Genomic DNA, 22,502 nt, shown 5'->3' with positions numbered 1-22,502 from the left:
GAAGAGTTTGAAGCTTACAAAGGTTGGTTTATGAAGTTTAAAGAAGGAAGCTGCCTCCAAAACATAAAGGTGACAGGTGAGGCAGCAAATCCTTATGTAAAAACTGCAGCATGTGATCCTGAAGATCTAACTAAATTAATTGATGAAGGCGGCTACACTAAACAACAGATTTTCAATGTAGATGAAACAGATTTCTACTGGAAGAAGATGCCATCTCATAGCTAAAGAGAAGTCAGTGCTTGGCTTTCAAGGACAGGCTAATGTTGGGGGCTAATGCAGCTGTTGATTTTAAGTTGAAGCCAGTGCTCATTTACCATTCTGAAAATCCTAGGGCCTTTAAGAATTTTGCTGCATCTTACTCCCTGTGTGGTCTGTAATGGAACAACAAAGTTCAGATGAGAGCACATCTGTTGATGGCAGAGTTTACTGAATATTTTAAGCCCACTGTTGGGAACTGCTAAGCAAAAAAGATCTCTTTCAAAATATTGCTGCTCATTGACAATGCACCTGGTCACCCATTTTCTGTGGTGAAGATGCCCAAGGATTAATGTTGGTTTCATGCCTGCTAACAACATCCATTTTGCAGCCCATGGGTCAAAGAATGATTAAGATTCTCAAGTCTTGTTGTTTAAGGATTGCATTTTATAAGGCTATAGCTGACATGGATAGTGATTCCTCTGACAGATCTCAGCAAAGTAAATGGAAACCCTTCTGGAAAGGAGTCACTATTCTAGATGCCATTAAGAACATTTGTGGTTCATGGGAGGAAGTCAAAGTATCAACATTAACAGGAGTTTGGAAGAATTTGATTCCAGTCCTCATGGGTGATTTTGAGGGGTTCAAGCTCAAGTGGAGGAAGTAACCGTAGATATGGTGGAAATAGCAAGAGAACCAGAATTAGAAGTGGGGCCTGAAGATAGGACTGAGTAAGACTTGAATGGATGAGGAGTTGCTTCTTACAGATGAGCCAAGAAAGTGGTTTCTTGAGATGGAATCTACTCCTGGTGAAGAAGCTATGAACATTGTCGAAATGACAACAAAGGTTTAGAATATTATGTAAACTTAGTTGATAAAGCAGCATCAGGATATGAGAGAGTGGACTCCAAGTTTGAAAGAATTTTTACTGTGGACAGAATGCTGTCAAACAGCATCACATGCTACAGAGAGATCTTTCGTCTTACAGAGAAATCAAACAGGAAGAATCATTCAATACAGCAGATTTCATTGTTGTCTCATTTTAAGAAATTGACCCAGCCACCCCAGCCTTCAGCAGCCACCACCCTGATGAGTCAGCAGCCATCATCAAGGCAAGACCCTCCACCAGCAAAAAGAATGTGACTTGCTGAAAGCATCAGATGATCATTTGCATTTTTAGCAATAAAGTATTTTTAAAATTAAGATATGAACATTGTTTATTTAAACACAATGCTGTCAACACAACTTTTATACCTACTGGGAAACCAAAAAGTTTGTGTGACTCACTTTGTTGCCATATTTGCTACATTGCAGTAGTCTGTAAACAAACTTTCTGTATCTCTGAGGTATGCCTGTGTGTACTAAAATTTGTATAAATAGTAATCAAGGGTAGGAAGTCAACAGCTATTTATGTTATGCAAGGTGATATTATAAAGGAATTCTTGGGTGTTTTTTCTTTTTTTTTTTTTTTTTTTTGAGACGGAGTCTCGCTCTGTCTCCCAGGCTGGAGTGCAGTGGCCGGATCTCAGCTCACTGCAAGCTCCGCCTCCCGGGTTCCCGCCATTCTCCTGCCTCAGCCTCCCGAGTAGCTGGGACTACAGGCGCCCACCACCTCGCCCGGCTAGTTTTTTTTTTTTGTATTTTTTTAGTAGAGACGGGGTTTCACCGTATTAGCCAGGATGGTCTCGATCTCCCGACCTCGTGATCCGCCCGTCTCGGCCTCCCAAAGTGCTGGGATTACAGGCTTGAGCCACCGCGCCCGGCCGGGTGTTTTTTCTTTTTGTAGATGTATTTTAATTTATTATCTTTGGCTTAGGAATTACCATTAACCATTGTATAGGAACATGTCTTAAGAGTAAGCTCTTTTTGCTTAACATCCGATTTAAGTCGAGCTTTCATATTTAGTCATAACTTATTTATTTAAAGCTATTAATATATAAAAGGTAATTATCAATTCTGGAAAAGTTTGGCTCTATGACTGTGTACAAACTAATTCAAGAAAAAGACTACTAAGTACGTGAAGCACCACATCCAGAGAAAAAAGATTTTCTAGAAAATTCGATACACATATAGAGGAAAGTGATTATGTGTATACTTATGGGACTAAATTTGAAGTGTGTTGGAAATGGGGTTGTCAGTGTGATTTTAAAATTATTGACCTGTAACAGAGTCATTATAATTGAAAATATTGCTTTATTTGTCTTGTCTTCCCTTGCCTTTACCTCTATCCTTCTGTTTTCTCCTTTGTTACAGACCATACATCTGTTGGCGGTCTGGGAGACAGTTTTTATGAATACTTACTGAAAGCATGGTTGATGTCAGATAAAACAGACCATGAGGCAAGAAAGATGTATGATGATGCTATTGAGGTGACTATTTCCAGAACATTTTTCTACTTAACAGATTGAACGTACAGTGTATTTGGTAGTGACTAGATGACTATCTTATAACCATTTTATTATAGACATTCAGTAAATATGTATAAGCATTTTATTATATGCATTCACTATAGAGTTTGCTACTATTTTAATAGAAAAGCCTCATATTTTAAGTCTTCTTTTATTTGTGGCATTTTAAAGAAATTTTTGAAGAAAGAATTTATTGTAGGCCGGGTGAAGTGGCTCACACCTGTAATCTCAGCACTTTGGGAGGCCGGGGTAGGCAGATCATTTGAGGTTGGGAGTTCAAGACCAGCCTGGCCAACATGGTGAAAACCCATCTCTACTTAAAATACAAAAATCAGCTGGGCATGGTGGTGCATGCCTGTAGTCCCAGCTACTTGGGAGGCTGCGGCGGTAGAATCACTTGAACCTGGGAGGTGGAGGTTGCAGTGAGCTGAGGTCTCATCATTGCACTCCAGTCTGGATGACAGAGCGAGACTCTGTGTCAACAATAAATAAAATAAAATAAGAATTTATTTTAGTGTATTCATGAAAATTGATTTTATTTACTTTTAGTTAATGTTTGCAGAGACTGGAAAACTTCTGACTTTGTATACATTTTCATAAACGTTTTTTCTTTCAAATGACCCCTTTGAATTTACACATTGAGAGCCTTATGGGTAAATACTTAACTAATGACAACACATGTATATAGTATTTTCTACGTGCCAGGCACTGTTCTAACCCTTCTTACATGTATGAGATCATTTAATCATTATCACCATTTTACACATGAGGACCTTAAGGAACAATGAAGTTAAAGTAACTTGCTAAAGGTTGTGTTGCTGGTAATTGATGGGGCCTGGAACTGAACAGTCTGGCTGCTGAGCCAGTGCTTTTAACCACTGTCTTATATTGTTTCATATTTAAATGACTTCATACCATGATATTGTGACAGTTTATAATTGGAACAAGATTCATTCTAGGAAGAATTTATATGGAGTATTTCTAAGAAAAAACTGAAATAGAAAAGTAAGTTAAAAGTGTGTTAAGTAAGTGTGTTTAGCAGGTTATTAGCTTCCTGCTTTATTATAAAATGATATCCACTTGACGATTTTAATTACTTTTTAAAAGTTGTATATTTTGTATATAACAACACTGTGCTGATGTAGTCAGTAATTAGTTGTCAGAGTTATAATTTTTGTTTGGTTTGTCTTTTTCATTAAACCAAGAATCTTATCCATTTTATATCCCTACTCTTTAGGCACCTAATTTGCTATAATTGTTTTTTAAAAATGCGCAGGAGTTGAACTTAATATGTGGCTCATGGTGTTTTGCCCATTATAGGTACTCAACAAGTGTTTGTTGAGATATTGTGTTAAATAATAAATTGAACTAAAGGTACAACAAAGAATATAAATTTTAGTAGGAGAACTTTATTCTCTTTTATTAAAATTTAAACCTAGAAAGTTTTATGATCCAGATAGGTTATTATCTGGGAAGAATTTAATATTCTTAGAACCATATTGTTAAAAATAGCTCTTAGTAATTCCCACTAGACTGTGGCCTCCTTTGAGGGCAGAGACTAATTTGCTTATCATTATCTCAGCATCTAGCACGTTACTTGAAACATAATAAGTATTCAATAGTATTTGATAAATGCATGAATATATTTAATATATTTGAGAAAATGTGGTGTATCATATCCCATAATAAATTAATTTTTGCTGTTTTCTTGTAATTTTCTTTAAAACTATTTTGACTTTTGCTTAATTTTTTCCAAAGGAAAAAAATTATATTTGTCATGCTTTTTTAATTGTACATGCTTTGAAAGGCATGATAACTATTTTGAAAGTTAACCTTATAAATTCACACTATTTTTCATGAATCATCTGCTATATGTTGTGTATTCTGTAAATATTTCTGTACTTGCTTTCTTTTCCCTGTTTTTATTAGTTTTATTAGTTATTAAGTCAAGAATAGGTACCTAATAAATGTTTTTTAATAGTTGGTCAGCTTTCACTTTGAGACATGATCTCAAGTATGCAGTCTTTGCAGTGTTAATTATTTTCAAAAATTATTGTTAGAATATTGTAAAATAAATGACATATGGAATGTATGAAAGAGATAGGAATGCCCACTTAAGACTCATTCTAATTTGAAATACGTTATTTTTAAACTTTGTCTTTCTGAGCTATTTTACTTAAATTATTCCATACCCATCCTACCTTACTGTGTTCTTACAGATATCCATATCCCTGGTTTCTACTTTCTTTTAAAATTATTGCTAAAAAAAACCCCTAGTGAACTGCCTTTTACTTTAGTTCTAGTAAGTCCATGTGGATATACTTGGATATCTTTTAATTGTAATATGGTAAGATTTATGTTATAATGAACAGAAATGACAAAATGACAAACATATGAATACCATCTTTTAGGCATTTTTGGAATACCTTTTATGTGGAAAACATGCTAGTATCATGAGGTTCAGAAACATGAAAAATACCACCCCATACTCAAAAAACTTTACTTGTGCTTCAGAGTACTATGGTTAAAACAATGACAAAAACTTATTACTTAATAATTAAACATGTATTGAGTGCACACTACATTATATGCCTTCTGGAATATAGGTGATCAGTAAGACATAGTCACTCCAGTTCTGTAAAACTCACATTATTATTACAGAGAATATAGAATAAAATTTTCCAATCCTGATTGTTATTAAACTTGTCAGCAAACAACTGACAATAAAAATATTCCTTTTTGTCAGAAAGAAAAGTTAACTACTAATCATACATAATAGTTTCTACTAAAGAAAACTGAGTTAATGGCCATTGCTTATACTTTTCCATAGAAATACCTCTAAAGGTAGAAAATAGCTCATCTCAGCAAAGTCTAAGAACATATTCCAAAGGAGCAAAGCTCTTGAAAATCTCATTTTAAAAATGAAACGTGATTGTTATACTCTGATATACTCAAGTTTAGTATAGACTGTTTCTCTCACCATTCCCACATCTTTTGAGTAAAATTTATATTCCAGGAAGATAGACAATGTTTATAATATGGCTTCTCTTATCCATGACAATGCATCCAAAACAAATGCCTAAGTCTGAGAAGTAAGGGACTAAAGATAATACTATGTAGAAGGTAATCTTTAGGCCAAGTCTCTCCTCTTCCACTCTGTCTTATTATGGTAGTGATTCAGGTATTTGTTCCAGATTATATGCAGTTTGATCCTCCACTCCAACACTTACTATTAATTAAGTCTCTTAGTTTGGGAAAGTTACTACTTTATAGACTATCGTATTACCCAGGTTTTATAATGGCCAGAAGGATATAGTAAGTTTGAACACTTAATAGTTTGCATCTAAAACTTTGAATATCTTTTCTTTCCTATAGGCTATAGAAAAACATCTTATTAAGAAATCTCGTGGAGGTCTTGTCTTTATTGGAGAATGGAAGAATGGGCACTTGGAAAAAAAGATGGGGCATTTGGCCTGCTTTGCTGGGGGAATGTTTGCACTGGGAGCGGATGGTTCCAGAACAGATAAAGCTGGTCATTATTTAGAACTGGGGGCAGAAATTGCACGTACTTGTCATGAGTCATATGACAGAACTGGTAAGAATATTAATAAGGCTAATTATATAGTCTAAAATAATCTCTAAAAATGTATTTAGCAATAAGAAGAATATGTAGGTGCTTGTTACTTCCAGATAGTTGACACCAACATGGCAAATCATTTTCTTAAAAACTTGAATTTTAATTCTGGAAATGTGTCTCTGCATTATTTTTTAAATTCTGAATTCTGCTGCTATTTCTGTTAAAGATTTTGAAGCAATTGTTTTAAAGACAAGAATCGTGGGGTATTTGGGAATAAATGGAATAACATTTATTTTAATATAAGAATCCATTTTTGCCATTTCAGCTTCTATAAAAACAGTTACTTAAAAGAACATAAAATTGACTGATTTCAGTTACATTGCCTTGCCTATCCTCTTGTGATAAAAAGAATAACCAAAAGATGATAGTATTTATCTTTATTGGTGTCTGGCTAACTAGTAGTTTTTCAGTTAGTTCACCAATAGTTTTTGGAATTGTTTATGGCTTTAACTAAAAAGATCCTCTGACATTGCATTGGGCAAATATTTTCTGAACTTCAGTGTCATTACTTAGAAAAGGAGATGATTCTTCAATGGTGACAAAAATTGGTTTGGTTGGGGCTGAAAAAATTTTTACTGTTTGTGTGTAAAGCACAGATATACATATAGTCATACATAGATACACAGTATATATTTGGTATTAAAATTTTATGGAGGGAGAAGGCAATTAGACTTTTTTTAAAAAGGCAAAACGCTTCTTAGGGGTGCAGTAATGAAAAGGGGCTGAAAAACACTGGACTAGACCTTCTAAGATTTTCTCTGGCTTTAAAAACATGAGTTTCTATATGAGGTAATGGATAATGAGCTCCCTGAAAGCCAAAAAACTAGAAATTTCTATTTGATTTCAGAAGTCAAATCATTAATTTTATCAAATAACAATTTCTGTTTTAGGGTTACTTTATCATCAGACACCATGAAACAAATATGATTGACCTAAAATTTATGCTAGTTCATAAATCTGTCAAGTTATTTTTATACAGTAAGGAATTATTAACTTATGGCAAAATTGATTCTTCAGTTTTCTCGTTAACTAAATCAAGGGTTCCCTTTCTTGAAAGAATATAAGTCAAGAGGACAGTGAAGTAGTGTTATTTCAGGGTAGTTTAAGTGTTGGTGTGTAATACATATAAAGGCAGTGATCTGAGTTTGAAATAGAGGCTAAATTAAATTATCGTGTTGATATAGAATGTCAATTATGCACTTAAAATATAGCTAAAACATTAGTAAAACATTGAGGACCAGGATGGATATTCATAGAGGCTAAATTAAATTATTGTGTTGATATAAAATGTCAATTATGCACTTAAAATATAGCTAAAATCAGTAAAACATTGAGGACCAGGATGGATATTCAATTTTATATTAGGATCCACGAGAATAAGGATTGTTATTTGACCGAAAATCAAATAATAGACTTAAAATAATTGAATTTCATATAGCATACATACTAAAATATGGCATATCATAGTTATTATAATTAAATATTTGCTCCATGAAATAGGGAACAGCCATTATATGCCAAGTATTATGCTAGATGCTTATAGGTTAAAGTATGAACAAGATACATTCCCTGCCTTTCAGAAATTCATAGTGTATCGGAGTTATGAAAGGATTTCCTTATATTTCTGGTTTTCACATTTCATAATGACATTGCTGATGCTGATTCTTTTTCTGATTGTCATTTTCACATTGCAAGTTGATGAACCTGTGACCCTCTTTGTTATGGTAAACCAAAACATGATTATTTGATTTGTGTCCTGTATTTTCAAGTCTTCTGTTGTTTTTACTTGTCTTTAATCTCAATTTAGATCCTTTAATTAAAAAGTACAATCCTAGTTTTGCTAACTTTCCAGCAGGTTATTAATCCTCTGCTGTGTTTTCTTATAGCTGTGCTATAATTTTTGGCCGCCGTATTTTAAAATATCCATTCATTTCTCCTTAGTAGTTATTCCAGCTAAATTTATACTGTAATTATCTACAACTAAATCAATTCATGATCTAAGTTCTAAAATGTTTTCTTATACGTGTGTATTATGGCAAAATGTCTTTAAAAATTACCTTGCCTTAAAAAAAATTCCACACAGTATAATTATCTATGTACTTTTATTTCAGACCACAGTGGACTATATGATGTGCAAATGTCTAGGTTTGCATTTGTTTCCAAAAGATTACTAGACTCTTATTGGTAGAATTGGATTTAGCAGTATGTTGATACACATTATTCTGAGAAACATTTTATGTGAGAATAATAGGAATATTTATAAGTCTATTTTAAGAAAACCAAATGTGGATCTTTTAAAATGACTCATTTTGCACTGAGTGCAAACAGCAACAATAAAAATAAACAACAAAAATTACTTCATATTCTATTCTTTCAGGGAAGAAAGAAGTCCTTGCAAACAAACTTAAATGGTTTATTTTGCTCAGTTATTTCTTTTGTCATGTTACAGCATTAAAGCTAGGTCCTGAATCATTCAAGTTTGATGGTGCAGTGGAGGCTGTGGCTGTCCGGCAGGCTGAAAAGTATTATATCCTCCGTCCAGAAGTAATTGAAACCTATTGGTACCTATGGCGATTCACTCATGATCCAAGATACAGGCAATGGGGCTGGGAAGCAGCACTGGTAAATAAGCCAATATTCCATTTTATCTGAAAGAGTGTTACATCATGCCCTCCTATGATGCCATGTATCCTCACCCATGTTACCTCATTTTTAGTATCTGTAGGGCAGTTTTTGTTTATCTGATGAAGAAACTCTTAGTCAATTTAAGTTTCTTGGCAGTAGAAATAAATCTTACAATACATATTAAATATATATTAAAATATTAAAATATTTTTAAAATATATAAATATATATATTTCAAAGGAGGAATTTTTAATGGTTAGTAGGTAAAGGAAGCAAGGGTTTACTCTTAAAATGCTAGTCTTTCAGGGAATCCATGGCTATCAGTACCTAGGGAGGAAAAAATTATTAGTCTTTTATAAAAGTATAGCTTATTCCCAGGGGTAAGGGGTTGTTTTATTCTTTGAGATTTACTAATTGTGATAAATAGCACTAATTATGGTGACTATTCATATTCAAATTGTTTAACTTAAGCTTACAATCTAGATAGAATGATTAAGGAATCCCAAATGAGGTCAGTAGTGCTGGTAAATTGCCCAGACAGGAATGTATGAGATATGTTTTAGGGCGAGATGTATACCAATTTGTGTAAAGAGAACGTTGCACAGTGGCAAAGCGGGAGAGAAGATTGGAGACATTATGTAGACAGCCTTACACACCAAATCAAAGGTTCTTAGTTGTTCAGGAAATAAGACGTGTGTGCACAACTCCCTCCCTGCAATATACACTATCTTAGTTACTTATGTCAGCTACTGTGTAAGTGCTGTCATATGGGAAGTGGTAATAGAAAGTTCTTTGCTTATCCAAAAAGCCCTTCAAATCTTGTTTTTCTTTTTTCCTTAGCATCTTCTACCTGCAAAAGCTGCTTGACTTTTGAGAATTCCTTACAGAACTACTAAATGTTTTATAAGGGGGAAGGAACTCCTGAAGGCTTTTTTCAGTGGGGAGTAACAAAGCAAAAGGATCTGATTGTAATCCACAAGTTGGTGGGTTTGGGAGACCACAGCCATAACCTAGGAATAATGTGAGATCTTGAACTAAGGGGAGTACACTTATTTTTCACCTGTCATTCAGACCTAGGTAGCCCTCCTGGACTTTAACAATAAGAGCATATTAATGGAAGCAAGTGGTTACACAGGACAGGAACAGATGCAGCATTTATTGATGCTGCTTTTCCTTGGCTCCTTGGGTCCAGAAGTGGGAGCACGGCTACTAGTGAAATTCTCTGTGTAGGAGGGTGCTGCCACAGTTGAGAAGACAGCCAAACTATTGCCACAGTGGTTTGGGAATAGAATGCACACACACTTCTATTGTTAGCAGTGGCTTACTAATGCTTCCGTAAATTAAGCACTATTTTATGTAAGGGAAATAGGTAAAATAATCATATAATGAACCTGTTTCATTTGAACATCCCCTGTTATTTAATGCTTCTTATTTAGAGGAGTGAGGGGGATATGTCTGAATCATGTGAGGAGTGGAAAGTGGTGGCAGAAGCACTTTTTGTCATTGAGGAGTACTTTAGGATAATTCATCCATTTCCTAAGGTCCTTTTTTCCTGTGTGCTTTCTTCAAGTATGACCCTACTTTTGTCTGTTAAGGAGAGCTGTGACAGAGTCAGACTTTAGCCCATGTCTGTCTAAATTTGAATTATGGGAGGTAGAATTTTGCTTTTATAGCCTATGTGGACAAACACAAACTCAATGTGTAATTGGTCAAGAACAAGAACTGGAGTACTTATATTCTAAATTCGAGTTTCAGAAGTGTGCAGTGGAAATGATGAGAAGAGGGAGGAATGGAGGCAAAAGAGGCAATGTCACATCTTAAATAGTATTTGCTCATGCATCACCATTGGCCTCTCCTCTTGGGTGTGAAGAAAGCAAAGGGAAGGCTGGGTGAGGCAGAATAGCAGTATAGCATGTCTTCTGTAGCCTTGGCTATTCTGTTTACATGTTGAAACTTCCAAACTGGCCCTCATGACTCTAAATGTCTTAAAGATTAGTCATGCCTCCCCACTACTTTCGTATTATTCTTCAACCATTTTGATAATTCATATGGTGGTGAAGACACATGATTATTGTGAAGAAAAGTACTTAAAAAGTCTTGTATCCAAAATTTCTTTATAATGTATTAGAGAAAAGCACCAAACCCCTTAAACTTAGCTGTAATCAAAATGGAGCTATAAAATGAACAGATTGATTAAATAAACACCTTTTTAATGTTAATTAGCTTTTCATAGGAAGGAGAAGCCCAGAAGAGTAAGAAAAGTAGCAAGACTAGAAACAACAAGCCATGGCAGACAGCGATGATTAGTTAAGTACCCATGCCTTCATTGGATGACCACCCAGGGTTAGGTAGAATAGAAAAACAGAACCACATGTGCTTTCCACTTTTCCTGAATGGCTGAATTCTGGACTGTGCTGTACCTGCATAAGCAGACTGTTTGGTTGCTTTGAATTAAAAAATAAGGTTGTGAATAGATTCCATTTGATTCAGTATATTTTATTTAGACATGCCCAAAGATGCAAAAAGAGGAAGAATTTTAACTCTCAGTCAAGCAGTAAAGCACAGTAGTTAATAATGTGGAGCAAAGTACTCTGTGTCTCAGTTTTCCCATCTGAAAAGTGAGGCTGTTAACCTCATAGAGTTGTGAAATTCAAATGTGACTATATTTAAAGCTCTTAGAACAGCTTTTAGCACAAAGTAAATAGCTTATAATTGTTAACTCTTTATACTGTAATTATTATTATGGTAGGTGGGCTCTTTCTGCCAGTTGGTACCACCTGTAATGGCTAACTCATAGGATTATGATAATGCAATGTCTGGCACATAGTATGTATTTAGTAAATATGATCTCTTACTGCTATTACTATAGAGTGCTCCTAAGTAATACTTTTTTAGCATGTTGTGGATTATTGTTTGTCCTTGGAAGTGGTAAAATTGCAATAAAAATTGTTAATCGAAACTGACCTCCATCTTGATTTGTCAGAACTAATGGACCTTTATTTTGCCAGACAGACCCCTCATTTCAAAAAAATAGCCTAAATTTGATTTCTAAGTTAGGAAAATATAAGATGTCTTAAAAAGATTAAAGGGTTTTGGAGAGAGAGAAGTTCTATAGGAAATATCCTATTTCTTGTATGAGTTAATTTTTCCAGTATGAGAATATTTCCTTTTGATAATATATTATTTTTAAGCCATCAAATTTTCATGCAAATCTTTATGAACTTTTGACTATTATCCTTCAGAGTTTTGTTGTCCTTCAAAACTTGAAATTCTGCGGAATTCCTTATTTTGTCTGATCTCTTTCATAGGCCATTGAAAAGTATTGCCGAGTTACTGGTGGATTTTCTGGAGTTAAAGATGTATATTCCTCTACTCCTACACATGATGATGTACAGCAGAGCTTTTTTCTTGCTGAAACATTAAAGTAAGTATATCGCTTTAAAAAAATTTTTATACTAGACTGGTTTTGCTGTGTGATCACTAGATGATGAATTATGACTATGTGACAGGTTACACTAAATTTTATTGTAAATATCTTTTTATGTAATTGGGTGTGTAAACTTTTTAGCTACATCTCAAGAAGAATGACTTAGACTGTAAGGTAGGTATTTTATCCAAAAAGTACTTAGTACCTGTTAAAATTTTTTGTTCCTTGTTCTTTAATGTGCATTAAAATCACCTGGAAGTCTTCTTAATACACAGGTAACTAGGTCCACACCCACAAAGTTTCAATAGATCTGGAGTTTAGCCTAAAAATTTGCATGTCTAACAAGCTTCCACGTGTTACTGATAATGCTAGTCCTGGGATCATACCTGAGCTCCCTGCTGTAGCTAATGAAATCTGTTAGGAATAATCATGCAGTTTTGATGGTACTAAATGATCATAGCCACTTATCCTCCCGATGAGGTTTACTGTAAAGATACACATAAAAGGAACAATGGAAAAGAGTAGACAACTTTATTTTGGTCTTATACTCAAAACCCCAGGTAGAGCTCTCTGTAAGCAGACCTGGAAAAGATGGAGGCTGTAAATATGTCCACTTCCCTGAAGACTGACCAAATAAATATCTCTTTGTACTCTCTCTTAAATTTCTTATTTGTATTTCTTGCATATCTGTACATGAAAGCCTTGTAAACATTTTATTTTTTCAACAAATGTGTATTACCAGGCACTGTTCAAGACACTTGAGGATGTTTCAATAGGCAAGCAGGACAAAAATTCCTGCCTTCTGGATTTTACATTCTAGTATACTTGTAGTTTACATTCTCATATATTACAATTAAAATGTACCTGTATCGAACTGAGTTTCTAAATGTCTATCCTAAATGCTATCTTATTCTAATTTTTCTTTTATTACCCCAGTACTGTTGTTTTCCTGTCTTTTTAGCTTATACATTATAGAATCATTTCTGCTTCCTCCTTTTAATATATCACCAGTTCTTTATGCTTCTTTCTGTTACTTTTTTTTATTTTGCTTCCTCCTTTCCATTTCTCCAATTGACCCTAATCCAGCCCCTTATTACTTCTGGGATGGTTTAGAACATCTGCCTAGTACTCAGTCTCCTATATCTAGATGTTTCTTATTCTGACTATCCTGTGTGATTAGGCTTGAGACTGTATAAGTTGAAAGAGCACTGGACTAGAAAATAAAGCGACAGGAACTTTCGTTGTACACTAGCTACATCTAGCTGAATGAACATATCAAAATAAAATTTCTTTGCTTTTGGTTTACATATTTGTAAACTATGGAATTTGGCCCAGATTATGTAGTATCTCCTGTTTTATTTTTTTCTTTTTTAACTTTAGAAAAACTGTAAGATAGGATAATGATTATTTGTGTCTTTTCACCTAGTTTTGCCACATTTCCTTCTCTTTCTTTCTGCATACACTCACATATACACATAGTTTTACTTTTTTTTTTTTTTTTTTTAGCTTTTCATTTTGCTGGACAAGTTGATAGTAACCAGCATTATGATATTTCAGCAGTAACTTTCAGGAAAAGGTCATTATCTTACATAATCACCATTTAGTTCTCACACTCATGAACCTTAATATTCACATAATATTATTGTCTAATATGTAGTCCCATTTTCAAATTTCTGCAATTGTTCCAGTAATGTACTTTTTTTTTTGTTTAATGCCAATTCAGGATCCAGTACGGGATCATTTGTTACTTTTGGTTGTCATGTCTCTTTAGTCTCCTTCAGTGCAGTTTTCCTGTTTTTCTTTTATCTTTTATGAAATTGACATTTTTAAAGTATTCAGGCTAGTTGCTTTGAGGAATGTTCCCCATTTTAGATTTTTTTTCTAATTGTTTCTCATGATCAGATTTAGGTTAAACATTTTCAGCATGAATATTATATTGATCTGTGTTCTTATCATTGCATCCCTTAAAGAGACACATAGCAGTTTAGCCCATTATTGGTGAGTTTAGGTTTGAGCATAGGTTATACTTGATTATTGTCATGTAAACAATCTTTTTTCTTTTTGTAATTAATAACCTATCTGTGGAGTGATAATTTTGAGACTGTGTGAATATCTTTTAATCCTAGATTCTATTCTTAAACCAACCTAATGTACATTCAAATATTTACATATATATAAAGTTTGTTCTGTTGCATTTGTCTATTTTATATTTAATTGCTTCTGGCAGGAATGCCTTTATCCTTTCTATCAATTAATGCCTCTCATTTCTAATTTCAGTTCATATTTCACCTCTTGCAGACTGGCTTTCATAATTAATTCTCAAATCTCTCATCACTACAAACTTTAGCACTTTAGTACATGGCATAGGGCTGGAAATAGATGGTATGCTGCCTCATCCCCTTTGAGTACCTATATGGAATATCACCAGTTAATCTTGGTACTTTTCCTTGCCAAGTTCAGGCAGAATTCTTCTCAACACAACAGTACGCTAGGTAACCAGTCAGACAGATAGACAGATAGATAGATAGATAGATAGATAGATAGATAGATAGATAGATAGATAGATAGATAGATGTTTGCTACAATTTTTGCCTAAAAAAAACATACATTTAGAGCAATAAAAGTGAAAAAGGTGAAACAAAAAGAAACATACAATTAATTATAACATCACCTAGGCTAAGAAAATTGTCACAGTTGAGCAGTACGTTCAGCATTGCACTTCCTGGCAGCAAAAGCAAAAAGGAATCATTCTGCGCAGTGTCATTATCATTTTTGGGAGTTGAGGGAGCATATTACTTTGACAAATGAGACAGAATTTTTTATGTTGCTAAATTATAAAATGACTTAAATTGGATAACTCTATGAAAATATTGAGCTATTAAGTGAACCATATGAAATTACCTTTTTAAAAAGGGTAATTTGAATATTGGCAATTTAATACAGTTCGACCTAATACATAATGGTAATGGTAAATATTTTGAAAATATTTATTTTGTTTGAAACAGTGATCTTAGAGAAGATACAAAAACACTCAATCTGATTTACTCTTTATAAAAACTGATGTAAAAATACAATTGAATAAAGTCATTTCTGTGAAGATGTAAATTAATGTAGCTGTAGTCTTATTGTAAAAATAGAGCTTAAAACTTTATAGAGGAATGAAGATAAGTATGATCCCTTAAATATTTCTCAAAGATCAGTTAATTTAAATAGGCTTTGTCAGAAGCTGTCAATTTAAGACTGTATATTCTACCAAATGGTGGGAATTTATTGGGAATTCATTAAAAGGCAACAATCAATGTGTTTTAGCTACCAGAGATGGAAACTGATCGTCACGGCAGTGGCAAAGTTAAATGAAAAAGCCTGTATTCTTGACCTAAGTTGAGGGTCATTTTACCTTTTACATGTTGTCATAGGTGCTATACTATGGATTAGTTATTGCTATAGCTTTTTCCCCAGAAGAGGCCATGTCTCCTACTTTTTTTTGTTTCCTTTAATAGTCCTTTCTTCATTTATTAATATTTATCTAGCATATATACTGATGACATAACAAAACCTATGTAATAAGGAAGGTCAGAGATAGATTCCTTCAAAGGTTCAAAAACTCTTATACTCTAGTACAGGAAATAAAACACATGCAATATATACAACAAATTTCAAATACATTAAGTGTATAAGAGAAATATTAACAAAATGCAGAAGTCTTTTAGAGAAGAGAGTTTGCTTAACCTGGAAAACAAGGGAAGATTTCCTGGAAGTAGTAGCATTTGAACCAGACTTGAAGGCAGAACTGGTATGCAGGGGAATAGCTGTAAGGTAGACCATGGCATATTAAGAATGAGATGAGAGCTCTAAAGGTAGAATTGACAAACCTGAATATCTGATTTTATATAAGGAGATTCAGTAAGAAGGAAGAATCAGAGTTAATATTAAAGTTTCCAGTGCCAACCTGACTACAGTTTCTAATCAGCATGTTAGTGCCTTTTAAATATTAATAAACAGTATTAACTTAGAAATGTTTATTGAACTATAACATGTAAGATTTGGCATGTTTGTATATGTATGTTATACTTTGACTTTTAAAGTTTAAAATATGAATATAACAAGGTAATTTAAGAAAATATCCAAAAATAGAAGGGTATGTTTCCAGCTTGAAGGAAACCATCAAGATCCCAGCATAGAAGATGAAAACAGACCCACACCAAGGCACAGCACGTTGAATTTCAAAACCCCTGGGGTAAAGGAAAGATCTCAGCTTCCACAGGGAGAGAGAGTAGAATAAAGTCTCATCGATATGGATTCAGGGTGACTTCAAACTTCTCAAGAACAGTCATGAAAGCTAGAAGCATTGGAGCAGTTGATTCATGAGAGAAAATTAATTCCAACTTAGAATTCTGGGTTTTTAGCCACATAAGGTATCAAAAATCCACTTCCAATCCTCTTTCTCAGTAAGTTTTTGGAGGGTATGCGCCATGAAAACTGGATATAAACCAAAAAAGACATGCATACAGGGAAGAAGTGAAAGGAAGATTAAGGGAGTGATATATTGAGTTTGAGGAGGACAGAGGCGCTAGAGAAATTTCTTCAAGATTAAATTTATAGACTGTTTATATCTGAATATTTTGAGATGAGATTTAGACAGTTGTTGAAGATTTTAGGTGCATTATCACTAATAAATACAAGTCAGCTTGCTTTTTAAATAACGGGAGGAGTCGTGCAAGAAAGGAAAAGCCATGAATAGCTTTTAGTTAACATATGAACTTGTTTAAAGACACTTGGTGGAGTCTTGATTGTTTTGTAAGAAGAGCTAAATGGTATTACTGCCCCCTCTCTTCAGCTGCAAGAAAGAGAAGTATGTTCTTTGATAATGGCTTTTGTCCCTCCAAGGATTGTCTTATTCATTAGTTTCCGTGAAATAGCAGTTGGTCAAAAGTCTCTTAAGCTGAAAGAATTGCGAGGAAAGTAGCAGATAGAACACCAAGACTCCTAGGAGCAGTTCTCTAGCAGCAGCACTTGAATTGTTTAATGAATGTCTCCCACATGGATTCTCTATAGTTCTATCACTTTATACCATTTACTGTCATAAGCCTCTTACCAAAAACTTTGAAGGAATGTATTATTTTATGTATGTACCTTAGTGTCTACACCCATTCACCTAGATCTTTGATTGAATTAGATTTTCATTACATCTTACCTCAATTCTGTTTCACATTTATTTGAAGATCTGATAAACTGAGAGAAGTATACATTTTAAGGATACATTTCAACCATTTTTTTTTTTTTGAGACGGAGTCTCGCTGTGTCGCCCAGGCTGGAGTGCAGTGGCCGGATCTCAGCTCACTGCAAGCTCTGCCTCCCGGGTTTTTACGCCATTCTCCTGCCTCAGCCTCCCGAGTAGCCGGGACTACAGGCGCCCGCCACCTCGCCCGGCTAGTTTTTTGTATTTTTTAGTAGAGACGGGGTTTCACTGTGTTAGCCAGGATGGTCTCGAACTCCTGACCTCGTGATCCGCCCGTCTCGGCCTCCCAAAGTGCTGGGATTACAGGCTTGAGCCACCGCGCCCGGCCTCAACCATTTTTTTCTGAGTTCATATATATTAGGCATTAGGCAGCTCAGAAATCACAGGTTAGTTGGAAACATAGTCTTCTTAACAAATTTGTTATTAAAGGAAAGAGAAATAGCATAAAATTAAGATCAAATTTATCACCACAGTATGTCTACTTTCACTGGTATCAAAGTCTCTGGGGCAGAAATTGTGTCTCTTGCTTGTGTGCTTTTTCCTTCCCTATCTCTTGAAATTCAGACTTTGAATATAGTAGTAAAATTCTGGAAAGCTATATAAGAATATGTCAATAATCTTAAATAACCAGAATTATGAACAAAGACTCATGTACAAAGATGTTTATTGCTGTTATAAAAATAAGAGTCATTATTTGTTCAATAATAGCTGAATGGTTAAATAAATTATGGCATATCCACAATAGTATCACGAAGCCAAAACAATTGCATTTTTATAGACTTTTCACAGTATAATATTAAGTGGGCTATTAAGTCCACATGTGCATATGTAACACATAGATGAACATGGTAATAGTATTTCAACAATATCAAAATGTGAACTGTAATTTAGCTTAATTGAAGTTATTTTAGTTTTTAAAATACTTTTTGTTTTTGCCTCTGTAAATATTTAAAAACATCTTTAAACATACTCTATTTTGAAAAAAATAGGAAGGCTGGATTCCTGCTAAGTACCAAAACTAATTTTCTGTAGAGCAAAACTTTAAATATTAAAAAGAGAAATAAAATCATGAAACAATTGGAAATTTTTTCCAATCCTGGGGATGAAGATGGCGTGATTCAAAACCCAGAAATCATTAAAGAAAAGATTGAAAATTTAATTACATAAAAATAAAAACATCTGTACAAAAAAAAGAGCACTAAATAAAGTAAAAGACAGATGGCACACTGGGAAAACATTTCTTAAAATTAGAAATTAAGAAAAAATACTAAGCCTACTAAAAAAGGTAGTAGCAGTTCTTAGAAAAGAAATGGCTATAAACACGTGAAGAGTGCTTGATCCACTTGTAAGAAATGAATGAAATAATAGATCAGATACTATGTTTTATTTACTATCACGCTGCTTAAGATTTAAAAGTTTGTGTTCTGGTGTTGGCAAGGATGTAAGAATCTAGTCACTTTCAAACACTCTTAAGTGAGAGTACACTGGAAGTATATTCTTTTTCGTTGTTGTTGTTAAGGAAGCAGGGTCTACCCGAGGCCCGCGCCCCCACTTGGAAATATATTCTGAAAATATCCTTAAGTGTGTATTATCAGTACTTCATTTGTCCTGATAGTCTATATGAAATATTAATATCCTCAGTGCTTTAGTTTAGGGTTTTGAGTTAGAACAAGCATGCATGCAATCAACATGTTTGTAGAGCTGTATATACATAACAGCATAGCACTTGTCATATTAAAATCAGTTGTGTAGACACTATAATGTGTAGCTCTATTACAGTGTGTAGCTCCTAAAAAATCAGGTTGTTTTTAATACAGCTTTTTTGAATTATAAAAATAGTATGTGGATATTGCAAAATGAGTTAAATAGTATAGAACTGAAGAAATGACCAAAAAAAAAAAAATAAGTTTCTTTGTGCCTCATATCCAGTCTCACTTCCCAAAGAGAATACTTATTAAATAGTTCTTGATACAGCCTTCTGGAAATTTTCTGGGTATATGCAAACATATAAAAATATATATAATATATATCCTTTACCCTTTTTTCTCCATATGTAAGATTATATATACCTATTATTCTGAAACTTGCATTTTCATCTTTTTATCTAGGAAAGGTTTCCATATTGGCATATGTAAATCCACTGAGGAATGTTTTATAATTTGTTCGATCAGTACCCTATTGTTAGATATAGAGGTTGGTTCTGTTTTTTTGCTCTTATAAACAGTGCTGCAGTGAATATCCTTTTACTTATATCTCTGCTCCCTGTGTGAAGATAAATGTTAGTTAGATTCCTAGAAGTAAAATGGATGGCTAGGGCAATGGCATGTGCATTTGATATAACATAATTAAGCAAAATATGCTGAGAGAGCTAACTCTTCAGAAAACTCAGAGAGTTTTAGAAAATTAAGTAATTAGAAATGGTTAAAATCAGATGGGTATTCTGAGAAGTATGGAAACATTTAGGCAGTACCTGATAGTTTGTAGTAAGATTTGAATGAACAAACCTTTTGTTTTAAGTAAATCTTAGACAACAGAGTAAATCACTTAAAACTTGTTTTCTGTAGGTTAAGAAAATAGATGAAAAGTCAAACAATCAGATTCTCAGGAAGTAAATGGAATGAAAGTTTCAGTGTTTGCTCATCCTTTTAAACTATTGCTTTTTGGAATCCTTAATTCCACCTCTTTGTTCTTTATCAAGATGTGAGCTCTTTTTCTACTAAGTAAATAGTGATTAAAATATATAGACAATACATGTAATATATGAGATGATCTATCCAACAAATGTTTGTTGTTAAATACCTGATGTGTGCCAGCTGTTTTGTATGCTAGGGCTATATCAGTGAATATAATAGAATAATCCTGACATAAAAGAACTTATATCCTAAAAATTTCATTCAGTCTCTCCCTAACTTGTAATTATGCTGTTTTGAGTGCCTGCCTGTAAAAATATGCTCTATGTGTATTATCCGAACACTTCATTATTCTCTATCCTCGTCCTCCTTTATTTTTCTTTGTAACACTGTCATCATCTGTATTGGTCCATTCTCACACTGCTATAAAGAACTGCCCAAGACTGGGTAATTTATAAAGAAAAGAGGTTTAATTGACTCACAGTTCTGCATAAGTGGGGAAGCCTCCGGAAACAAATCGTGGCAGAAGGGGAGGCAGACATATCTTACGTGGTGGCAGGAAAGAGAGAGCATGTGAAGGAGGAACTGTCAAACACTTATAAAACCATCAGATCTCATGAGAACTCACTCATTATCACAAGAACAATATGGGGGAAACCACCCCCATGATCTAGTCACCTCCCACCATGTCCCTCCCTCTACATATGGGGATTATGGGGATTACAATTCGAGATGAGATTTGGGTGGGACACGGAACCAAACCATATCCCCATCTGACATAGGTATGTGTTGTTCTTGTCTGGTAGAAATGCGGGTCTTGCTATGTTGCCCAGGTTGGTCTTGAAGTGCTCAGCTCAAGCAGTCCTATTGCCTTAGCCTCCAAAGTGCTGGGATTACAGGTGTGAGTCATCACGCTCAGCTTAGATTTTTTTTTTTTTTAAATCTATCTTCTTCCAGTAGAATGTAAGCTTCATAGCTGTTAGGACTTCTTCTTTTAACTATTATGATCTCCCTAGCACCTAGCACATGAGGCACTGAGTAAATAGGTATTGATTTTGTTGATGAATTTTTAGTCTGTTAGGCAAGAAAAGAAGTTGGCTATTTGCATCTTTACTCTGATCACTCTTTAGTTTTTAATTATATCATTTTATCAGTTCTGTTTAAGGCATTACTTGATCATCCTGTATACAATTTCAAATTGTTCCCTTACTCCCTTTTATTTTTCCCTGCTTTACTTTTCATCATAGCACCTGTCTTCCAACACAGCACATAATTTTCATAAGCATTCCCCAATTAGAATACAAAGTACGTGAAGAGTTTACAGTATTTTTATATATTTGGGTTATTGTTTTATCCCCAGTATCTACAGTAGGGCCACACATATAATATGTATTTCAGCATTAAATGTTTGCTGAATAAAGGATTGAATCATTTGATTTCAAAGGAGACAGCTAAAAAACCCCAGCAATGTTATAAGATCTTGTATATAATAAGAGTAGGAGGGAGAAAGAGAAGAGAATAATAGACCTACTTTATTTTCTGGTTGGGGCTTAGAGCTTGATCTCAGAATTCACTTAGTGTTAGGAGGTAGCTGATAATGAGTAAAAGAATTGATAAAGCAAGAAGAAGGGACCCAAGGAAAAATGTGAAAGCTGAGGATGTCAGGGCTATGGATTTGTTTTCAGTAGAGAGTCAAAGGTTCAGGTGCCCACATAAAGGAGAAAAGCAGAAACAGTACAAACTAACTGTTGTTAGAAGTAACACAAAGTTGGTAACCTAGAAAAGTGGTTCTCAAACCTGAGAATCGTCGTGTATCAGAATCACCTGGAAGCCTCTTAAAACGGGGTATGCTGGGCTCTGGACAGAGTTTCTGCTTAATAGGTCTAGAGTGAGGCCTAAGAATTTGCATTTTTAACAAGTTCCCAGGTGATGCTGATCCTGCTGGTCTGGGGGAATGACACTTTAAGAACCACTGATATCTGTGACCCAGTAAAACATTTATGGAGGCAATTAGGGATTAAGAAATTAACTATACTGGCAGAGAACCTAGCATAAAGTCAGGTGGGCAAGTCTTTGCTTAACTGCTATATTTTTGTAGTTCAGTCTCTTCAAATAGATATACTGGAAGACGAGAACCGTGGTCTTCACATTTTTAAGTGCCTCCTATGTCCTGTCACAGTGCAATCTAAACATTAGGCACTGGGACACACACACACACGCATGTGCGTGCACGCGTAAGAACACACAGAGTGAATTTCACTTGTACTATTTAATATAAGCATTTTTCCAGTTTCAAAAGTTTAATCTTTGAAATATGCTTGCCAATTTCTTTGCCAATTTC

General features: G+C 34.3%; 1 protein-coding gene across 3 annotated transcripts in view; it reads left to right on the top strand.

The window, feature by feature from the left end:
- The window catches only part of MAN1A2 (mannosidase alpha class 1A member 2), a 167,234-nt gene that overhangs the window by 131,159 nt on the left and 13,573 nt on the right, over positions 1 to 22,502 (top strand). For all 3 annotated transcript variants that reach the window (XR_012416090.1, XM_005542189.5, XM_005542191.5), the window contains 4 exons: positions 2,449 to 2,564; positions 5,979 to 6,198; positions 8,690 to 8,862; positions 12,174 to 12,289. Coding sequence is in view for 2 of the 3 variants with exons in the window: in XM_005542189.5 (XP_005542246.1) it covers positions 2,449 to 2,564; positions 5,979 to 6,198; positions 8,690 to 8,862; positions 12,174 to 12,289 (625 nt within the window). In the remaining variant the exon portion in view is untranslated. The remainder of the gene's footprint in view (positions 1 to 2,448; positions 2,565 to 5,978; positions 6,199 to 8,689; positions 8,863 to 12,173; positions 12,290 to 22,502) is intronic.

This window comes from Macaca fascicularis, chromosome 1 (genome assembly GCF_037993035.2).
Source record: "Macaca fascicularis isolate 582-1 chromosome 1, T2T-MFA8v1.1".
NCBI classification, from domain to species: Eukaryota; Metazoa; Chordata; class Mammalia; order Primates; family Cercopithecidae; genus Macaca; species Macaca fascicularis.
The sequence above is the reverse complement of the archived record's forward strand: the minus strand, read 5'-3'. Positions and strand labels throughout refer to the sequence as shown.